This window comes from Aulonocara sp. 'chitande type north' Nkhata Bay, linkage group LG10 (assembly GCF_057382095.1).
Source record: "Aulonocara sp. 'chitande type north' Nkhata Bay isolate Kocher_YH1m ecotype deep benthic linkage group LG10, A_spYH_male_GT1.1, whole genome shotgun sequence".
NCBI classification, from domain to species: domain Eukaryota; kingdom Metazoa; phylum Chordata; class Actinopteri; order Cichliformes; family Cichlidae; genus Aulonocara; species Aulonocara sp. 'chitande type north' Nkhata Bay.
Window position 1 is genome coordinate 22281649 of NC_141353.1, and position 17530 is coordinate 22299178.

General features: G+C 38.6%; 2 protein-coding genes across 3 annotated transcripts; both read right to left on the reverse strand.

Moving 5' to 3' along the window:
• Positions 1–816: 816 nt before the first annotated feature.
• Positions 817–5108, reverse strand: LOC147320895 (sorting nexin-12). 2 transcript variants are annotated; one of them, XM_086309142.1, is made up of 5 exons: positions 4720–5108; positions 3189–3284; positions 2779–2903; positions 2372–2462; positions 817–1838 (listed from the first exon to the last, which is right to left on the reverse strand). In XM_086309142.1, the coding sequence occupies exons 1-5, from the start codon at positions 4882–4884 to the stop codon at positions 1833–1835; spliced, it is 483 nt and encodes a 160-aa protein (XP_086165268.1). In that variant the 5' UTR covers positions 4885–5108; the 3' UTR covers positions 817–1832. The 2 variants fall into 2 exon arrangements, with proteins under 2 accessions (XP_086165268.1, XP_086165267.1); XM_086309141.1 differs by lacking the exon at positions 817–1838 and having other exon boundaries at positions 1855–2462.
• Positions 5109–5244: 136 nt separating this feature from the next.
• On the reverse strand, positions 5245–14057 carry LOC147320896 (cytokine receptor common subunit gamma-like). Its single transcript, XM_086309140.1, has 8 exons — positions 13941–14057; positions 13419–13509; positions 12632–12798; positions 12297–12439; positions 12036–12201; positions 11648–11744; positions 9763–9823; positions 5245–9311 (listed from the first exon to the last, which is right to left on the reverse strand). The coding sequence occupies exons 1-8, from the start codon at positions 14035–14037 to the stop codon at positions 9069–9071; spliced, it is 1065 nt and encodes a 354-aa protein (XP_086165266.1). The 5' UTR covers positions 14038–14057; the 3' UTR covers positions 5245–9068.
• Positions 14058–17530: the final 3473 nt, after the last annotated feature.

Below are 17530 nucleotides of genomic sequence, written 5' to 3' on the forward strand. Positions count from 1 at the left end.
ACGTGATGTAGAAATAAATGTACACGGGGCAGGTGCAGCAGACTGTACCGTCTTTGCAGTGAGAGAGAAAGGGAGAGATTAAAAAAAAAAAAACATGAGAAATGATACACCAACGTGCAATCGACAGTGTTCTTTGACTGACACTCTTTTAAATAGAGCCTAACGATGCACGCTGACTAATGTGATTATCTGCAGAAAGCATCACATGATGACCAGATGAGGCTGGGTCCATACAGTATGACAGCTCCTGTTCTTTTGCATCATTTTTCACCAACTAAGCTTTTCTCAGATCATCATTACTTTCATTCATCATTACATTTTAAACGTTTATTTACACAGGTAGTCCCGTTGAGACTCAACGTCTCACTTACAAGACAGACCCGTTTAATCTGTACCATGCAGTTTTTAGAGTTGCTTGAGCTTTACAGCCAAACAGTAAAAACAAAAAACAAAACACTGAAGAGAAGTGCAACACTGGGGTGTCTGTCATTTAATAGTAGTATAGATATATAAGGCAATAATAAGGAATTACCCTGGACGTGCAAACTTCTACTCTTTACTTGCATCGGGAGATCAGGAGAACCATTTCTACTCTAAAACCTTTCTGGACTGAAAGATAAGTGACTCTTATTCAATCAGTCAGGCAGGTAAAGAAGTTGTGATTGCAAATCTAATACAAGCTTAACATGGTACATTACAGAGGAGTTCATGCAGTTTCCATAAGCGAAGTGCTTTCCTGAGCTTCTGTGCAGCACATGCCACCAACAAGCATCATGCAACGTAGTTTTTTTTTTTTTTTTTTTTTTGGGGGGGGGGGGGGGGGGGGGGGCGCAAAATATGCCATGATGCTGTCCGTTTTAAGACTTATGTGACCAATAAGCAGCTTTTTTTTTGCTGCCATATGTATGGACAATAACTTCAACTGATTTAGTTCATTAGTCATAAACTTTGTCTAATGAACTGCACATGTAAACATTTGATTGGTACACAAAATGCAGGACATATTGTGTCAAGGTTTACATGATGGTACAATTGGCCGATTTGTTTTTCAGACGTAGATATTTCTGTACAAATGTACAGTATCCAAGTCTGAAAAGAAAAAAAAACAAAAAAAACCATCTTAACAAAAAAAAAAAAAGAAAAAAAAATAGATCAGAATCAACAGGTATAGCAACATAACTGTGATCAGAGTCGTGTAAGAGTTTGATCAGCGAGGCTAACACAAATGTACTGCAAAGAAAGCGTGCAAGTGTGCCATGCAGCCAGGGATTAGTGTGATTGATAATGACAGTGTATCTGAATTAGTTTGACAAGAAATGTCTTAAAAGAGCTGAGGTTGTAGGTGATGTACAGTATTTAATCCCTATTAAACAATAGTTCACATAACTCATATACTAGTGGTGGTTTGTCTTTCCACTGGCCTGATATTTGTGGAATGAGAAACATCTGCAAGCCAGTTTAGAAGAAACACTTTAACTTCAGCACTCTTATTAAACCCCATTTACATTAGTGGTTACTGTTAGAAAAGAAACGCTTGAAAACTGGCTTGCAGAGTACCGTCACCTTTGCAACACACCACAATCACATTATCCTTTTTTTTTTTGGGGGGGGGGGAATAACATGTTTTTATAATGCACCAGAGACCACGTCTGGCTGTACTTACAAAGTGAAATGACAGATTGCAGTCAGATCTCTGTTAACATGTGGTATTAAGTTTTGTTTTACTGAAGTATTTGTGAACTATCGCCTTTGGTCTTGTTAGTGCCCATGCAACCACCTTTAATTCCAGAAAGCTCTTAGAGACAGAATAAAATAAAGCAAACTTACTTCATTCATACCTAAAAAATAAAACAAAGAACAAAACAGGATCAGAATTCTCATTTACAGTCTGCATGCATCCTTATGGTACACATTAGCTCCAGCACACATATTTAGACGTTATTCTACTTTATTCACATTATATTACAATCATGAATATATGACACTCATCTGTGGAAAGTCTGAATGTATCGTACACCGTTTCCATTCCTGCAAATTACTATTTAGTGCCAAATATTAACGATATTATGAATGCTACTGACAGGTGCTTTTCTTAATATACAGTTATAAAATAAACGCACACGGAAGAGAGGAGTCAAAGTTGTCTGAAACATCGTCAACATGTTCTATGTGTTGCCAAAGTTCATGCTCTAACTCCAAGATAAAGACGATATGACTTTGCAATAATATCCACAGAGTGAAAGAAAGAGACAGACAAAGAGAGAGATTAAGAGAAGTTAGGAGGGAAGAGAAGGCAAGAGGCAGTCCGTTCTACAGCCCCAACAGTTTAACCCCCAACTGCCCGTATCCCTCAATAACCCTAGTGTCGTACTTTTCCAGGAATGTAGTTACGGTCAATGGTTTCCTCTTGAAGAAACATGTGAAGACAGCGCTCGTTCTGGGCCAAGGGGTGACCTGCAATTCTATACAGAAACACAGAAACAAACATTGTAAACTCACTCTCTGCTCATTTTAAAATGCTTTTCAGGAACGCTGTGGAAAAGCAGCCATGGATTTGTTGCTTGGTTCTCCTTTCCCAGGCACAGATTAGATTAAGCCTTGTGTTGGGCTACACAATTTTGACAACAAACAGCTCACTAAAGTGGATAGAAAAACTTAAAGAAACGACAGCAATGGCTTTGATACAAGTTCAGCGATAGAAAAAACACAATGAAGTCTTGCTCGCGTCTCCCTCCACCCAAGACTCCCGCCTATAATGTAATTTTGTGACTAACTGACCTGTTGATAAACTGCTCCAGGCCCGATCTTCGCTCCTCAATGAATGACTCGTCAAAAAGACCCTCATCACTGCGAAAGGGCAACTGTCTCTTCAGGGCCTTGCCCGGCAGAGGTGGTACAACAATCTGAAGGAGGCAGGGGTCGACACAAAGAACAGAAAAAAAAAAAGAAAAAAGAAGGAGAAAAAAGTCCACACTCAACATGAAACAAAGTCAACACCGTAGACATTTCCACTGCCAAATTTGGGCCCTCATAACAATTTCATGTAGAATAGCCGTGCAAGCGCATGTAAACATTTTAATCACCATATTTTTGTTTCAGAAAATAATAATAATCAGATTACTTATTTTATATGGTCAAGTCACACAATGCAATCTCTGCACTTACATTGTTAATTATTATTCACTCACCTTACTGTCTCTTTCCAGCTCATTCTTTAACCACTCAAAGTCGCTGTATCTTCTCCTCACACAGGAGTCCTTTAATTTGAAAATGGGAAGGTTCGTCTACAAAGAGAAGGCAAAAAACAAAACATGTTGGTTAATTTGAAATTCAATCATCTGCATGAGATGGCAACTGATATGTAAGGAAAGGACCTACACTACAATTCCAACTATTATCAGTTTTCTTCCCCTATTTCACTAAAAGCTTTAACTCATCTTTTATCTGGCTACAAATCAGATCTGCTAATAACTGGCAAAGGTTTGTTCTGTACAGAAAAAAATTTATCTATACTTTGTTTATTTGAAAAGCAATTAAAGCCACTTGTAAAAGCACAGATTATGACTGCAGCGACCCTCTGCTTTCCACTATTGATCCCAGTGAGGGTTAATTGGACTGATATGGCTTTTTGGTAATTATTAGTTAACCACAGGCCCCTGACCCAATCTTCCCTACCATGGTCTATTACAATTTTCAAGCACTGAGAACAGTAAGTTGTTCATATTGTGCAAGGCAGACTCTCCACAGTGCCACAAAATGATGATTTGCAGGAAAGGCAGGCACGTTAACATTCAATTACACAATTATAGTGCGTCTGTGTTGTGTCACTGAATCAGCTTCCTGAAACGTCCTTAGAATTAGCTGTGTTAGTGATTTCCCACGTCTCACATTCTTTTAAGCTTAGCCGTCTTTCTAGTGAACAAGTTAGTTAAAACTTGTGACTGTTACATTACATTTGACTTACACAATTTCACAACAGTCAAATAAAAGCCACTTTACAGAGAACCGTAAACTTCCTTGCAACACTATAGAAAAAACCCAACATTTAACTCGACCTCTTCATATTTCAATAATCACAAAACACTTTTATGCGTTTTGCTCTACGGTTTTTAGAAAAACACCAACACTGTTAGCCTTTTTCATTCAGCTTTTCTCTGAATATCAATATGAAACTGTCGAAGAATATGTACGAATAACGTTTGGTTACTCCTTCATATATCCAGATACTATCCACTGATGTATTTAGCTCTAGAAATCCAGACAGACAAACAATGTAACATTAAATCAGTCTTAATTTACTTTACAGCGCATTATCACATATAGCTAGCAGTTAGCTTCCCGGAGTCTGCTGGAAATTCCTGGTTTTGTTTTAATGTTTTATTTAGTTTCCTTTTACTTAACGCAGACTAGCTCACAAACAATACTGTAAGCTGAGGAAAAACTACGGTACTGACTTTGAACTAGTGACACTGCTTACATTCCCGTAATTGCACCTTAGCATACCTTCAAGAAACTTCTACATGTTAGCTAGGCCGCTGACAGTCCCAGCTGCTCGATTTTTACTCGCGCCCCACCTCGAGCTACTCTACGACGAATAGCGACAACGTAACGGCACGGTGACCGTGGCTAACTGGCTAGCATCGGTACTGTAATTAAGAGTTAGCTTAGCGCCAAAAGCTAATGCTGCAAGGTGTTTGAGGTTTACGCCTCGATACCTACCCTCATGCGAACTTCGTAAGTTGTGTAACGGCCCCGTCCGACTCCAACGATTTGTGGATCATAAACGTCTATCTCCAGGAAATTGCTGGGGGGACCGTAAGCATCAGTCAGGTCCTGGGGCTTGGAATTCAACCGGCGAGTGTCGGCCACCACAGGATCTGACATTTTGTCGGGTTGTGATTTTCAGACGACCAACGGAGAATTAGCGTCAAACCAACTAAATACACAGTGAAGTCTTAAATGTCATCTGAAGACATCAACTGCTTTCGATAGCTGACCGCTTCAGCTGGGGAAGTAGCCGACTTGTGTAGCTCTCTTTGCGGGGGCCAGCCGCCTTGCGCCCTACCCTACCCTTCTTGAATCAGAAAAATGCGTTGACTCAGTTCCGTACTGTGCGGGACACTCCGCACTCCCTCTAATGGACACACAGATATTGCTGATTGTACTGGGTTTCTTTTATACCCATCGCTACAGTAGAGCAATTCACAGGACTAAAGTTTTGATGAAAAAACACAAAACAAAACACAGTATTTGTATTTATTTATTTATGTAAAAAAAAAAAAAAAAACAGAAGTAGAGACGTACAAGGACCAGAGAGAGGTAATGTGCAAGCTAGCAAAAAAATATATATGACACAAAAATAAAGGTAACAAAAACATTAAGGCAAAGAAAAAGTACAACAAAATTGTTTTAAATAGATATCATTGAAGTTATATTTGTATACAGGTAGAGGAAATTATTGTTTTCTCAATGTTTTGAGAAAGAACATAGCAGTTACACATGTTTATAAAAATGATAAAACGATTTTTTTAAATCAACAAAATGATAATTTGGTTGTTAACTAATGACAAAGTGTGATATTAGAAGAGTATGAATGATGGCAAAACACATCTATTTGTTTGTCTGTTACAAAACATTTTCGGCATAAGTTTTACAATAACACTATTAGCGAGTAAACGATTGTATCATTCAATGATATAGAATAGAATAGAATAGAATAGCCTTTATTGTCATTGTACAGAGTACAACGAAATTGGAGTGCCACTCCCTTATATACTGTAACAGTAACAGTAAGATGTTTGGTTAAAATGCTAAGGCTCCACACTTACACGGGTATTTTTCAAAACGGAGATTTTCCGTTTGTGTTTTTTTAAAAAAAAATCCTGTCCACACCTAAACGCAAAATTGAAGGAAAACGCTGCTACGAACATGCCAAAGCAACAGGTGGCGACATATTCCTAACCTTGTAGAAATGTTGGCCAATCATAAGTAATGGCCTGTATTTGTATAGCGCTTTACTAGTCCCTAAGGACCCCAAAGCACCAGTGTGTGAATCCACTCATTCACACACTGGTGATGGCAACTGCATTGTAGCCACAGCCACCCTGGGGTGCACTGACAGAGGCGAGGCTGCCGGACACTGGCGCCACCACCAGTAGGCGGTAGGTGAAGTGTCTTGCCCAAGGACACAACGACCGAGACTATCCAAGTCGGGACTCTAACCGGCAACTTTCCGATTACAAGGTGAACTCCCAACTCTTGAGCCAGATCGCCTATAAAGTCTAGAAGCCTGGACGGGAAAGAGTAAACAAAGATGGCGCATAGAAGCAGAACTGAGTCCTATGTGTGGAGGGACAGTAACTGTGTGTGTATATGTAAGCATTTAAACACTGCAGAGAGTACAAGTAACAGTATTTTGTGTAAGTCTGCCATTGTAGAAATTCATTTCACCGAAACAATAACGTGGCGCACAGTGTGACGTCAAAAAAGGCGCACACCTTTGACGCTGCGTTTTCTCCGTTTTCCTCGTCCACAGTAAATGCAAAAACGGACTTTTCGAAAATATCCACCCTGGCAGGCGTTTTTAAAAATCTCAGTTTTCAGTGACCGAAACGCCGTTTACGTGTGGATGAAAGGTGCAAACGCATAGAAAAATCTGCATTTTCAAAAATACTCGGTACGTGTGGACGTAGCCTAAGATATCATGTTTTCAAATTGTCCAAATCTGCAGGCAATATTTGCTCTTCCCTACTTATTCTACAGTTTTAACAGTTTACATATGACAAAAAAAAAGATTATTGAGCAAAGTATACATATGTAAGTTTATATTTCTACACTTTTTTCAGTAAGCTCAAAATGTGAATATTTATCAAAAATATAATAATATTTCCAAGGTCAGTTTTCAGAGTAGAATAAAAAAGCTATTGTAAGCTGCCCTGAAGCACAAAGACCTTTACTTATTTTTATTGTGGGTTTTCCTCCTGGTCATAGCTGCACTGCTTAACAATGTTCCCTCTAATTTTTCACATGTCTGAGCGAACGCACAAACTCCCTGAGCGATCCCTTGGACCACTGTGAGCGACATCAGACGTGTGCACTGTGGTCACGCCGGCATCAAATCCATCCAAGTTTCATGGTTTATTAAAATAATCAAATTACAGCGTTTACATTTATGTTAGACTACTTTTAATTAACTGCTTTAGCCCATTTACAATGGAAATGTAAAAAAATCTTGTTCATGACCTGTGTAGTATGTTAACACTTGGAAGTAAAAATAACTTGAACTCCAATTTCGAAAACACAACTTTCTTTCTTTTTTTTCTTTTTTTTTTTTTTTATAAAGCTCTTACTTGTATTATGAGTCTGTGGTCTGGGAGAGAGTCCTGTAACTCTGTCTCCAAAATACAATATATAAAGACCAATGCTGGGCAATTAATTATATAGTTACTTCTTCAAAAAAGTAACTCAGTTTGGCAAACAACAACGTTTTTGCAGCTATTTTTTAAATGCAGCCAAGGCGTTTTTAAATAAACATTTCAAACTATTTACAGAACAATCAGCTGTTCTGCATCAAATCTGATGCCACAAAAATTATTTGTGTCACTCCAAAAAATTATTTCTGTCCACTATGAGATAAAGGAGAACAACAGCCTGATACCTGCAGGCCTGATAACAGGAGATGTATCACTGCTGTAACACCTGTAACATTCAGCAGTCGCCTCATTGTTCTGACACACACAACAAAACTACTGACTACACTACACACTAACGACACAAGATTTGCGCTAAACGTTGCAAATCTCTCACATCTCAAAACACCGCCATCACTCCTAAAACTTCCCCCTTTCTTAACAACTAGATGCCACGTTGCCATATCATTTTTGATTGGTTGACATGGTACTTTTTTGGACGAATAGGAAAGGGGAGTGGGGTTTGTTTTTGCTCACAGGTGGAGAGTGCTTTCGAGCCTTTTTTCTTATAAAACGCCGATTTAACCGTTTCTTCCTGCAGTAAATATAAACAATGACAGTATTCAGGAAGAAAACCAAACATTTCATATATTTTTTATCACAACCCTGGTTTTATGTGGCCTATCAACACAATTTAAAAACTGCTATAAAGTCCCCAATTTTTCCGTCAATTGTTCCGTCTGTCCTGCTCACATCTCCAATGGTTGTACACGTTGTCATTAACGTGGCTTCTCTCCACATCAGCCACGCCCCTTTGCTAGCTAAAACACCGGTGTCGGCACATAAGGACGCTGTCATAGCCTGTCAACCACGTTGATTGGCTGCGCATATACGCATTATTGGCTGGACTATGGGATAAGGTGGCATCGTTCCCATATCGTTCCCAGTCACTTACTGACTAACACTGCGAAACAGAATTGTTAAAGTATTAATTTTAATTTCAATTCAGGTTAGATTTCTTTTGTGCCCAACGCAGAATTTCTGTGCGCAGAGACCGTGCCAGCAGTGCGCAATTGCGCATGTGCGCAGCTTAGAGGGAACATTGCTGCTTAAGTTAAACTCCTTGCTTTTTTCTGAGTAAAGTTGGGCTTGTATGTATTAATATGTAATTACTTTCAGCCCAGCTTACAGGATACAATACTGCGTCTCTCCAAATTAACACTTTAACAATCGTTCTTGCTTTAAAAAGAAAACAAAAATTTAAAAAAAGATTAAAAAAAAAACCCATTTGAGGGATTGGATATGAGAACAGTTCCTGGTGCTCATTTCGGAAGTCAACAAAGGATTATACGTACGTCAAAGCCTCAATTAGTCAAATATTTAGAGTCTAAACAATGTTTTCAAGAGTAACCATAAATTACACAAGGATTTTAGAAACATATTAAAGTCTTTATGAACTTTATTAACTTCTAAAATTTTAATCGGATGCTTTGGTTTTACCTGTATAATAGGCATTGTTCAAATTAAATTCCTGAACCAATTATTGGGGTTATTCTGATAGTAACTATTGGGCTACCATTTATTTGGTCAAATTAAGGTATCTCTTGCAATCAGGCAGGAGGTTTGTTGATTCATGTTTGTGAAATCCAAACATGGCTCCTAAACAGAAGCCTTTTGCACCTCCTCAGATGAAACTGGGTTAGAGGGAAAGGGGGCGGACAGGTCTTCTGGATCGTGTTCGATGGAGCAGTCGGTTTGGTCGGTGGTGACAGAGCAGGTGGAGCCGTCGGAGCTCACCACATCAGACTGGGAGACATAGTTGTACTCACGCACAGGGCAGGCACGCTCGTTGTAGTCCGGTTTAAAATTGTCTTTCAGGCCTTTGGAGAACTGAAACCAATCCTTAAAAAAGAGAGAAAAAAAACCTCACTTGTAACGAATAATTGCTTCCCCAGATTTTGATGACCAAAATCACTCAAACACAAGAGTATTTCTATTTTTAGCCATTAAGTGGCACTATTGTCAGGCTTTTCGTCCAACTCTTGATCCAGAGATATTAAAATCTGTTAAACTGATTGCCTGAACATCTACAGACATTCAACGTATCCAGAAGATGTAAACCAAGCTGTTCTTTAGTCCAATCAATGACATAAATCAACAGCTACTGAACTAATTGTCATGAATCTTGATGCAAGTGTTAACATTAAAGCTACTAAAATCCATGTAGAAGCTCATTTGCCATTTAATTCTTCCAGTAACTTCAATAGCTTTCCAAATTCATATTAACAACTATATAAAACCCTTGTAAGACTGGGAATTTCAGGGAGTGGACAGAACTCTGGATGCCACTGACCTCGATGTTATGCAGGAATGGAGATGGCTTGGGAACCACAGGGACGAGGATGATTCTGAGCCTGTATGGGAGGTAAGGAAATCTTTAGCATTCACATTATCATCAAACAGCAACAACTGCATTAGACTTTGTTGGTTTCAGAACTCCAACTGAGCGTGGCTGGCAGACAGCTTTTGACATTAAGGTCAGGATCATCCGATATAAAGGTGCAAAATGCTCCAGATCCAGTCCCCCCCATAGATGGATGATAACTGTGATCTTTAGAAATAAAATATTAATATCCCATAACACATACATAGCTTTTGATTAATTAACAATGCAATCTGTCTCTCCAACCATTGTTAAAAATAATTAATGGTAGTCATGTGGAAGCTAATAATCCCCCATATTCACAAGTAATCGCCACAGCAGGGAGCTCTATGTGTTTGGCACATTTTTACACTGTGTCCTTACTGATGTAATGATATTCTGATGTTCTGACAGGCCTAAACAACAGAGTGGCCTCAGATCTAGTCAAATTGCTGATCTAAAATATTCTTTGAGTCTGCCGCTGTCCGTGTCACATATACTTCGGGAACTTTATGAATGAATGAAGTCAATTTGGAAAAGTTTCCAAAATGCACAGCGTGTAACACATTGCGTTATCTGTAAAGTCTGTTCTTTGATTGCTTTGCTGGTTAATTTGTTTCAGTGTTTCTGGAAGGAAACTTTGTAGGCTTAGCTTATTTCACAGGTGTGTTTAACGTCAAGCATTTTCCTTTTCGTATTATTTGAAGGTTATTTAAGGTCAGACTTTTATAGATCAAATAACTAATGTGTAATTTTGAAGAAAGTAAGAGTTTCAAAGCTAGACCTTGGTTATCAGCATCCATATTATAAAATTTAGCCACAGTAAAGTTCCCTGTGTTTGCATTTATTGTTATAGGTATATATTGTTGTTAATTTGTTTAGAGAAGCAGTCATAGAGTTATAAAATACATCCAAATGATCTATGAGCTGATCCTAATACATCGTGGGATAACCAGGGGCGTGATGAAGGTGATTCAGGGTAGCAATTTATGATGAATGTATAGTGAATAATGTGTAATGGTTTGATGTCTGTACTGACAACTGAGAAAAATCTGGGTTACCATCAGCAATGGTAACAGTAATTAAAAAAGGAATGTTTGTAACTTTGCATGATTACAGATCATTTAGAAGGGATCTTTGGTCAAAACACATCTTCCTGTACCAGAATTTAATCTTGTAGGCGTCTCTGTGTACTGTGGTCTTCTGCCTTCAGAAATGTTGTGTGTTTCCTGGGTTGTGTGAGATCTGTCAGATGTTGTGCAATGGAAACTTTCCACAAGACAACAAGCCTTTGATACCATCTAAAAACGATCTTTAATCTTTTCTTTGGGTCACTCGTTTGCACTCATTTTGGACAAGTGATCTGCATTTGTGTTTGGTTGATGGTTTTTTTGCAGCCTAGATTTTATACACTAGTGCACAGTGGATATATTAATTGTTAATTATTTGTTTACATTTGCTGTACTGATACAGTAAGTCCGGGGTGTCAAACCTAAGGCTTGAGTGCCCGAATCGGCCAGGCAAAGGCTCCAATATGGCCCACTGGATGATTTTGAAAAATGTGAAGAAGGGCATACATTTTTGACTTTTAACTGTGTTTTCACAAGTTCAAAACAGATAAAAGATAAATATTTAAATGACAGAAAAGTAAGTATAAAAGTGCGTAGGTATATATAAAAGTATACAAGTTAACAACAACTTTATGTGCTATTGTACACTGCAATTATAGTCTGTGGCTGTCACAAAATCACATGGTACACCACCTGGATCTGTGATCTGATCATAGAGCAATCATTTGAGTTATGGAAAAACTCACCTTTCATGGTGCATTAATAGCATGGCCAGCAGGATGAAACTGATTACACCCACCAGATATATCACGGGCGTCCACGGAGACATCAAATCTTTAGAGTCTTTGAAGAAGAAAAAAGAAGGAAGTTATTTGTATGAATGCTTAATTCTAATGTTTTGTGCAGTGTGGAAGCAACATTAGAGCCACTTAAGTTTTAATAATTGTTTGAATCCCAGTTTGAAAGTTGTTGAATAAGAAACAAAATCTACCTATGATTTCTTTGCAGTGTTCAAACATTTTAACTGATCATTATTATTAGTGTTTTGTTGCAGAGCTAATTGTCCCCCCAAGATGACTCACTGGCAGACATCGTTTCACCATGCCACTAAGAATATCTATGAAGTAGTTTTACATGTGCTGTTGTTGGATCCCCAGACCACAGGCTCACTCCAGTCACTCCAGAATATGGACTCTCCACAGGAATCATCTATTCTGTTCCGCACTTGCAGCTCATATCGGGAACTGCTTGAGGGCAAGTTGATGCAGTATTTCTGTATCCCGGCGCTAACTTTAGAGAACTGGAAAATCAGACGGAGTTGAGAAAACATTAGACTGGGAGAGAACAAAGAGAGATGAAAAAATAAATGAATTAAAAAGGATGAAAGAAACCTACATCCCAGTTATTGTTGTTTGTCCTGAAGCGGACCTCACCCTCCACACAGTGTAAGGGAGCAGGAGAAGTGTGGTTCCAGTAAAACCACAGATTAAAGTCCGACCCATTCAGGACAGTCAGGTTGGTTGGTGGGTTTAACTTGACTGGAGAAGTATACAAATAGGCAATAACATGAGGAGGCATGCCAATTTACTTTTATGACAGAACACTAACAGCAATTTTCCTTTAAGTTACTGTGTAAAGTGTAAAAAACGTCCCATTAATTCTAATAATGATCCCTTCATTAATTGATTTATTGTTTTAAACTCAAAGTTAATACCAGGTTATATGCATACCTTGTTTTTTAAGCTCGTGACCCTTCTCAAAATTTTCGCTCCCATTTGTCAGTCGAGTTCGAAATGTTTTGAATCTATCTCCCGAATCTACCTGCTGGTTACATCCAATGTTCACGTTGTTCTCTGTCAAATAGTGGTTGCATATTTTCCATTGGTCATTGCCCAACCTGTAGATGAATCAAAAACATAACTATTCCAACAAAGAAAAGCATGCAGACGTATCATATTTAGATACAATCAATATGATCTTAAATATGATGTAATCTCAAGTTTAATACTTTATTAGTTCTAGTTCTAATTGCTCAACAGTCCAAACTATTTGCCATATTTCTCATTTCATGATGTTCTAAATGTTTTCAGTTGTTGAAAGGTCTGGACTGCAGGCAGGCCGCTTCAACACCCGGACTCTTCTACTATGAACTTCTTTCATGCCTAATAAATATTCCAGGTCTGTTACCCAAGTAGTTGATATTTTTCTTAATAATTTCTTAATATTTTCTTAAAATGAAACTTTTTTCTCAGTTTTTTCTATGGTCTATTGTGAATAAAATATAGTGCTTATGAGACCACTCTATTCTGTTTTTCTTTTCATGTCACATAGCATCCCAACATTTTTGGAATTGGGGTTGTAGTTCAGAAAAGGTAGAAAATGTCTTTTACTGTTAATGCTGAGAGTAAAATAGATTTTCATCACATCTTTCACTCAAGTACAACATTTAATTATAGTCTGATTAATTTTAGAAGACATTACAAAGATGTGTTGGTGCTATTATCAACAACTACGCACTTGCTGTAGAAGGTGTAGTTGACCTCAGGAGTCCCGGTCTTATTCCATTTGCAGGAAACATAATCTAGATTCACCACCAAGCAATCCACATCTGTTAAAAAACATGATAGATTTGAGATCAATGAAAGATAAAACCTAAAACGATGAATGATGGTTAGGCATATATATGAAACCTACACAAAGGGCAACAGACTGATAGTAGTACAGTCATACACTCAAAGACAAGGAAGTAAGAGCCCCGTGCTCTGGAGGGGAAATTCTCACAAAACGTGCTTAATAAAGGAAGGCTCTGCATTAACCTGAATTTAATATAGATAGTGTTCATTCATATCTCAAGGTACAAATAACTTCTCAAATATACATTGAATGATAGTGTTTGGGATATAAGTTAATGTAATATAACAAAAGTAGAGCGATCGACTTTCAAAGATGTCGACACAGGTTTACGACGCTTCCTACCGATGTTGCGAATGTCTTGTATTTTTTAAAAAAACGTATTCGATCATCTTCATATGCTCTTACCTTGTGATTTTTTGGCAAATACGTGTCCAGTCAGATAAAGAAGTAGAAGTAATCTTGTCGACATCATGGCGAATAGAAACAGGATGTAAGCCCGCATCGACACTGAAATATCACCGTGTCTTGTGGGGGGTTTTTTTTCTTCTCTTCCTGTCAATGTATTGGTGCCTGTAGCACGGCTATGTCACTATATGGCAGATACACAGTCTTCATACTTTCATAGTTCATAAAGTTAATAAGGTTAATAGTTAATAAACTCTAGTTAAGAGGTTAAATCAAGTTTTTGGATGTCATGATTACTTAATGTATATAAGCTGTCTTAATCATTTTAGCAGGAGAAAGACAAAGTAGAGAGAAGGTAAAATCTCTGTTAATATTTTTGTTTTTTTAAGGGTGTTTTTTATATCACAGGTATTATCTGTTGGATGTAAATGCAATAGCTTCAACTCAAAGACATCTGATATTTTTTACCACAATGAGACAAAAGTGAAAACAAACTCATTCTGGTCATTTAACACAGGTGTGACACTAAACTGTTGCAGTTTACTTTTATGTTCCTTCTTATTTGGACAAATCTGTCAATTACAAAAGAATATTAAAGAATCCCGACCCTTTTAACAGGTCAAATTAGCTGAATTACTACTCATCCGTAGCACGAGATGTCATAACATTCGATCAGTGTCACTTTCAGAGTTTTGTGGGTTTCCTGTCAGAGGAAACTGCTTTCAAAAATATAGACTGAAACTATGTACACTAGACTTGAAGTTAGACTTTTAATGTCCTGTAAAATAAGTACAACACACAGAGAAGGTTTTATGCAATCTTTATTGAATCGTTCAAGAAATAGTTCTGTTTTTAGTCAGCCAGTCTTACATTTTCTCTGCACTTCTACTATCATTTGCTGCCAAAGTGAGCTTAAGGTGGATCGTGTTGGTTTAGCTAAGATTTTCTTTACAGTCTACGAGTCCTGTATGTATTCTTTTCTGATGAAAGAGAAATGATGGACAAATCAGAATCACATTGTGAAATGTAGTGTCCATGTTCATGCACAGCATAAACATAAGCAATTTTATAATTTTAACCTGTTTAACCAAATGAGTTAATTTCTTACATTCATTTCATCAAACAGCAGCCGTCAACTCCCACATCTCAGATAAATATTTAAACTAACATTTGCTGTTTGAAGCCACAGACAACAGTTAGCTCAGCTTAGTTCATTTACAGCAAACTGGATCGGGGGCTTTCTGTGTAAATTGCTGTGGTTTTTTTTACTGCCGTATTCAGTTTTTTGGAGAGGAAACGCAGCGTTTTTAAGAACTGTGCTATCTCTGTTCTAACCACAGTTATAATGAAGTACAAATGTTCAGATAAAATACTTACTTTAAACTCAACACACTCACACATAGCACCTTTCACTTGGTCGACGTCTGCGGGTTCACAAGTAGAGACCTTACAGTTCATTTTGACATTTTTTTGACAGCTGCAGCAGTGTGGCATTTACTGATTTGACTTTGTGTGTCTATGTCTGTGTGTCATAATGACACTATGTGGTTCTGTCTACACCTACTTTGACTGGAACTTATAACAAAGAGGAGTTTCAAGTTCTCTGGTCTGTGTTTATTTGTTGTCTATCAAAACAGTGACGTCACCAGTGTACTGGTGACAATGAGTCCACATTTCCTTATCTGACAGAAATATATGAACTTTCCTGTTATTTCTGACCGTATGTTAAATAAATGTCTGCCAGATAAATACAAAAATAAAAGCTCAATTGACAAAACTAGTTTAGAAAATGATTTTAGACCCTTGTGATTCTTATATTTTGGCACCTGTGTGCAGACAAAATGTACGTGTCCAAACCAGCCTCCCCTCTCTGATAGTCTCCAAATATTTACTGTGCAATAATCAATAATTGCACAGTGTCAAAGTATATCATGCATTGCAAACTGCACATACACAGCTTCACAGAATACAGGTAATGCCTCGTCATACAGTGCGTGTAGATATGTTTGATGACCAAAAAACAAAAAAAACAAATTAGGATCAATATTTAGGACTATAAAAATACACACACACACACACACACACACACACACACACACACACACACACACACATAGCTCAAACAAATAAACCGAACCCAAAAATAAGACACCCCAGATCTGAATTAATGAAATATTCGTATACTTTGTTCTTGACATAGCTGAATTTTTTGACAACAACATCATACAAAAATTATCAATGGAAATCAAATGTAGCTACCCATGGAGGTCTGGATTTAGATTCATACAAAATTAAAGTGGAAAAACAGACTACAGGCTGATCCAGCTTTGATGTAATGTCCTTAAAACACGTCAAAATGAGGCTCAGTAGTGTGTGTGGCCTCCATGTGCCTTTATGACCTCCCTACAACGCCTGGGCATGCTCCTGATGAGGTGGTGGATGGTCTCCCAAGGGATCTCCTTCCAGACCTGGACTAAAGCATCCGCCAACTCCTGGACAGTCTGTGGTGCAACGTGGCGTTTGTGGATGGAGCGAGACATGATGTTCCAGATGTGTTCAATTGGACTCAGGTCTGGGCCGGCCAGTTCATAGCCTCAGTGCCTTTGTCTTGCAGGAACTGCTGACACACTCCAGCCACATGAGGTCTAGCATTGTCTTGCATTAGGAGGAACCCAGGGCCAACTGCACCAGCGTATGGTCTCACAAGGGGTCTGAGGATCTCATCTTGGTATCTGGCGAGCACATGGAGGGCTGTGTGTCCCCCTCCCCAAACAAATGCCACCCCACACCCTTACTGACCCACTGCCAAACCGGTAATGCTGGAGGATGTTGCAGACAGCAAAACGTTCTCTATGGTTTCTCCAGACTCTGTCACATGTGCTCAGTGTGAACCTGCTTTCATCTGTGAAGAGCACAGGGCGCCAGTGGCAAAGTTGGCAATCTTAGTGTTTTCTGGCAAATGCCAAACGTCTTGCACAGTGTGGGGCTGTAAGCACAACCCCCACCTGTGGACGTCGGGCCCTTATGCCACTCTCATGGAGTCTGTTTCTGACTGTTTGAGCAGAGACATGCACATTTGTGGTCTGCTGGAGGTCACTTTGCAGGGCTCTGGCAGTGATTTCACAAAAGTGTGATTGAGTTGGAGTTTCATTGTGTTGTTTATCTGTTCCCTTTATTTATTTATTTATTGAGCTGTGTATATAAAAACAGCCACATGGGTCAATACATAAGTGGGGCACAGAAAGGAATAGCCAGAGGAGCAAAACACCAGCTACTGGTAGACAGAGCAGTCACCTGAGACTGCAAGACTAAGATGACCAACCTGTGCACTGCTTGGATTGACTGCAAGAAGGCCTATGACTCGATGCCTCACACCTGGATCCTGCAATGCCTACAACTATACAAGATAAACAGGACCCTAAGAGAGTTTATCAGGAACTAAATGGGGATGTGGCGTAGAACACTAGAGATCAAATGGTAAATGGCCTGTATTTGTATAGCGCTTTACTAGTCCCTAAGGACCCCAAAGCGCTTTACACATTCAGTCATCCACCCATTCACACACACATTCACTCACTGGTGATGGCAAG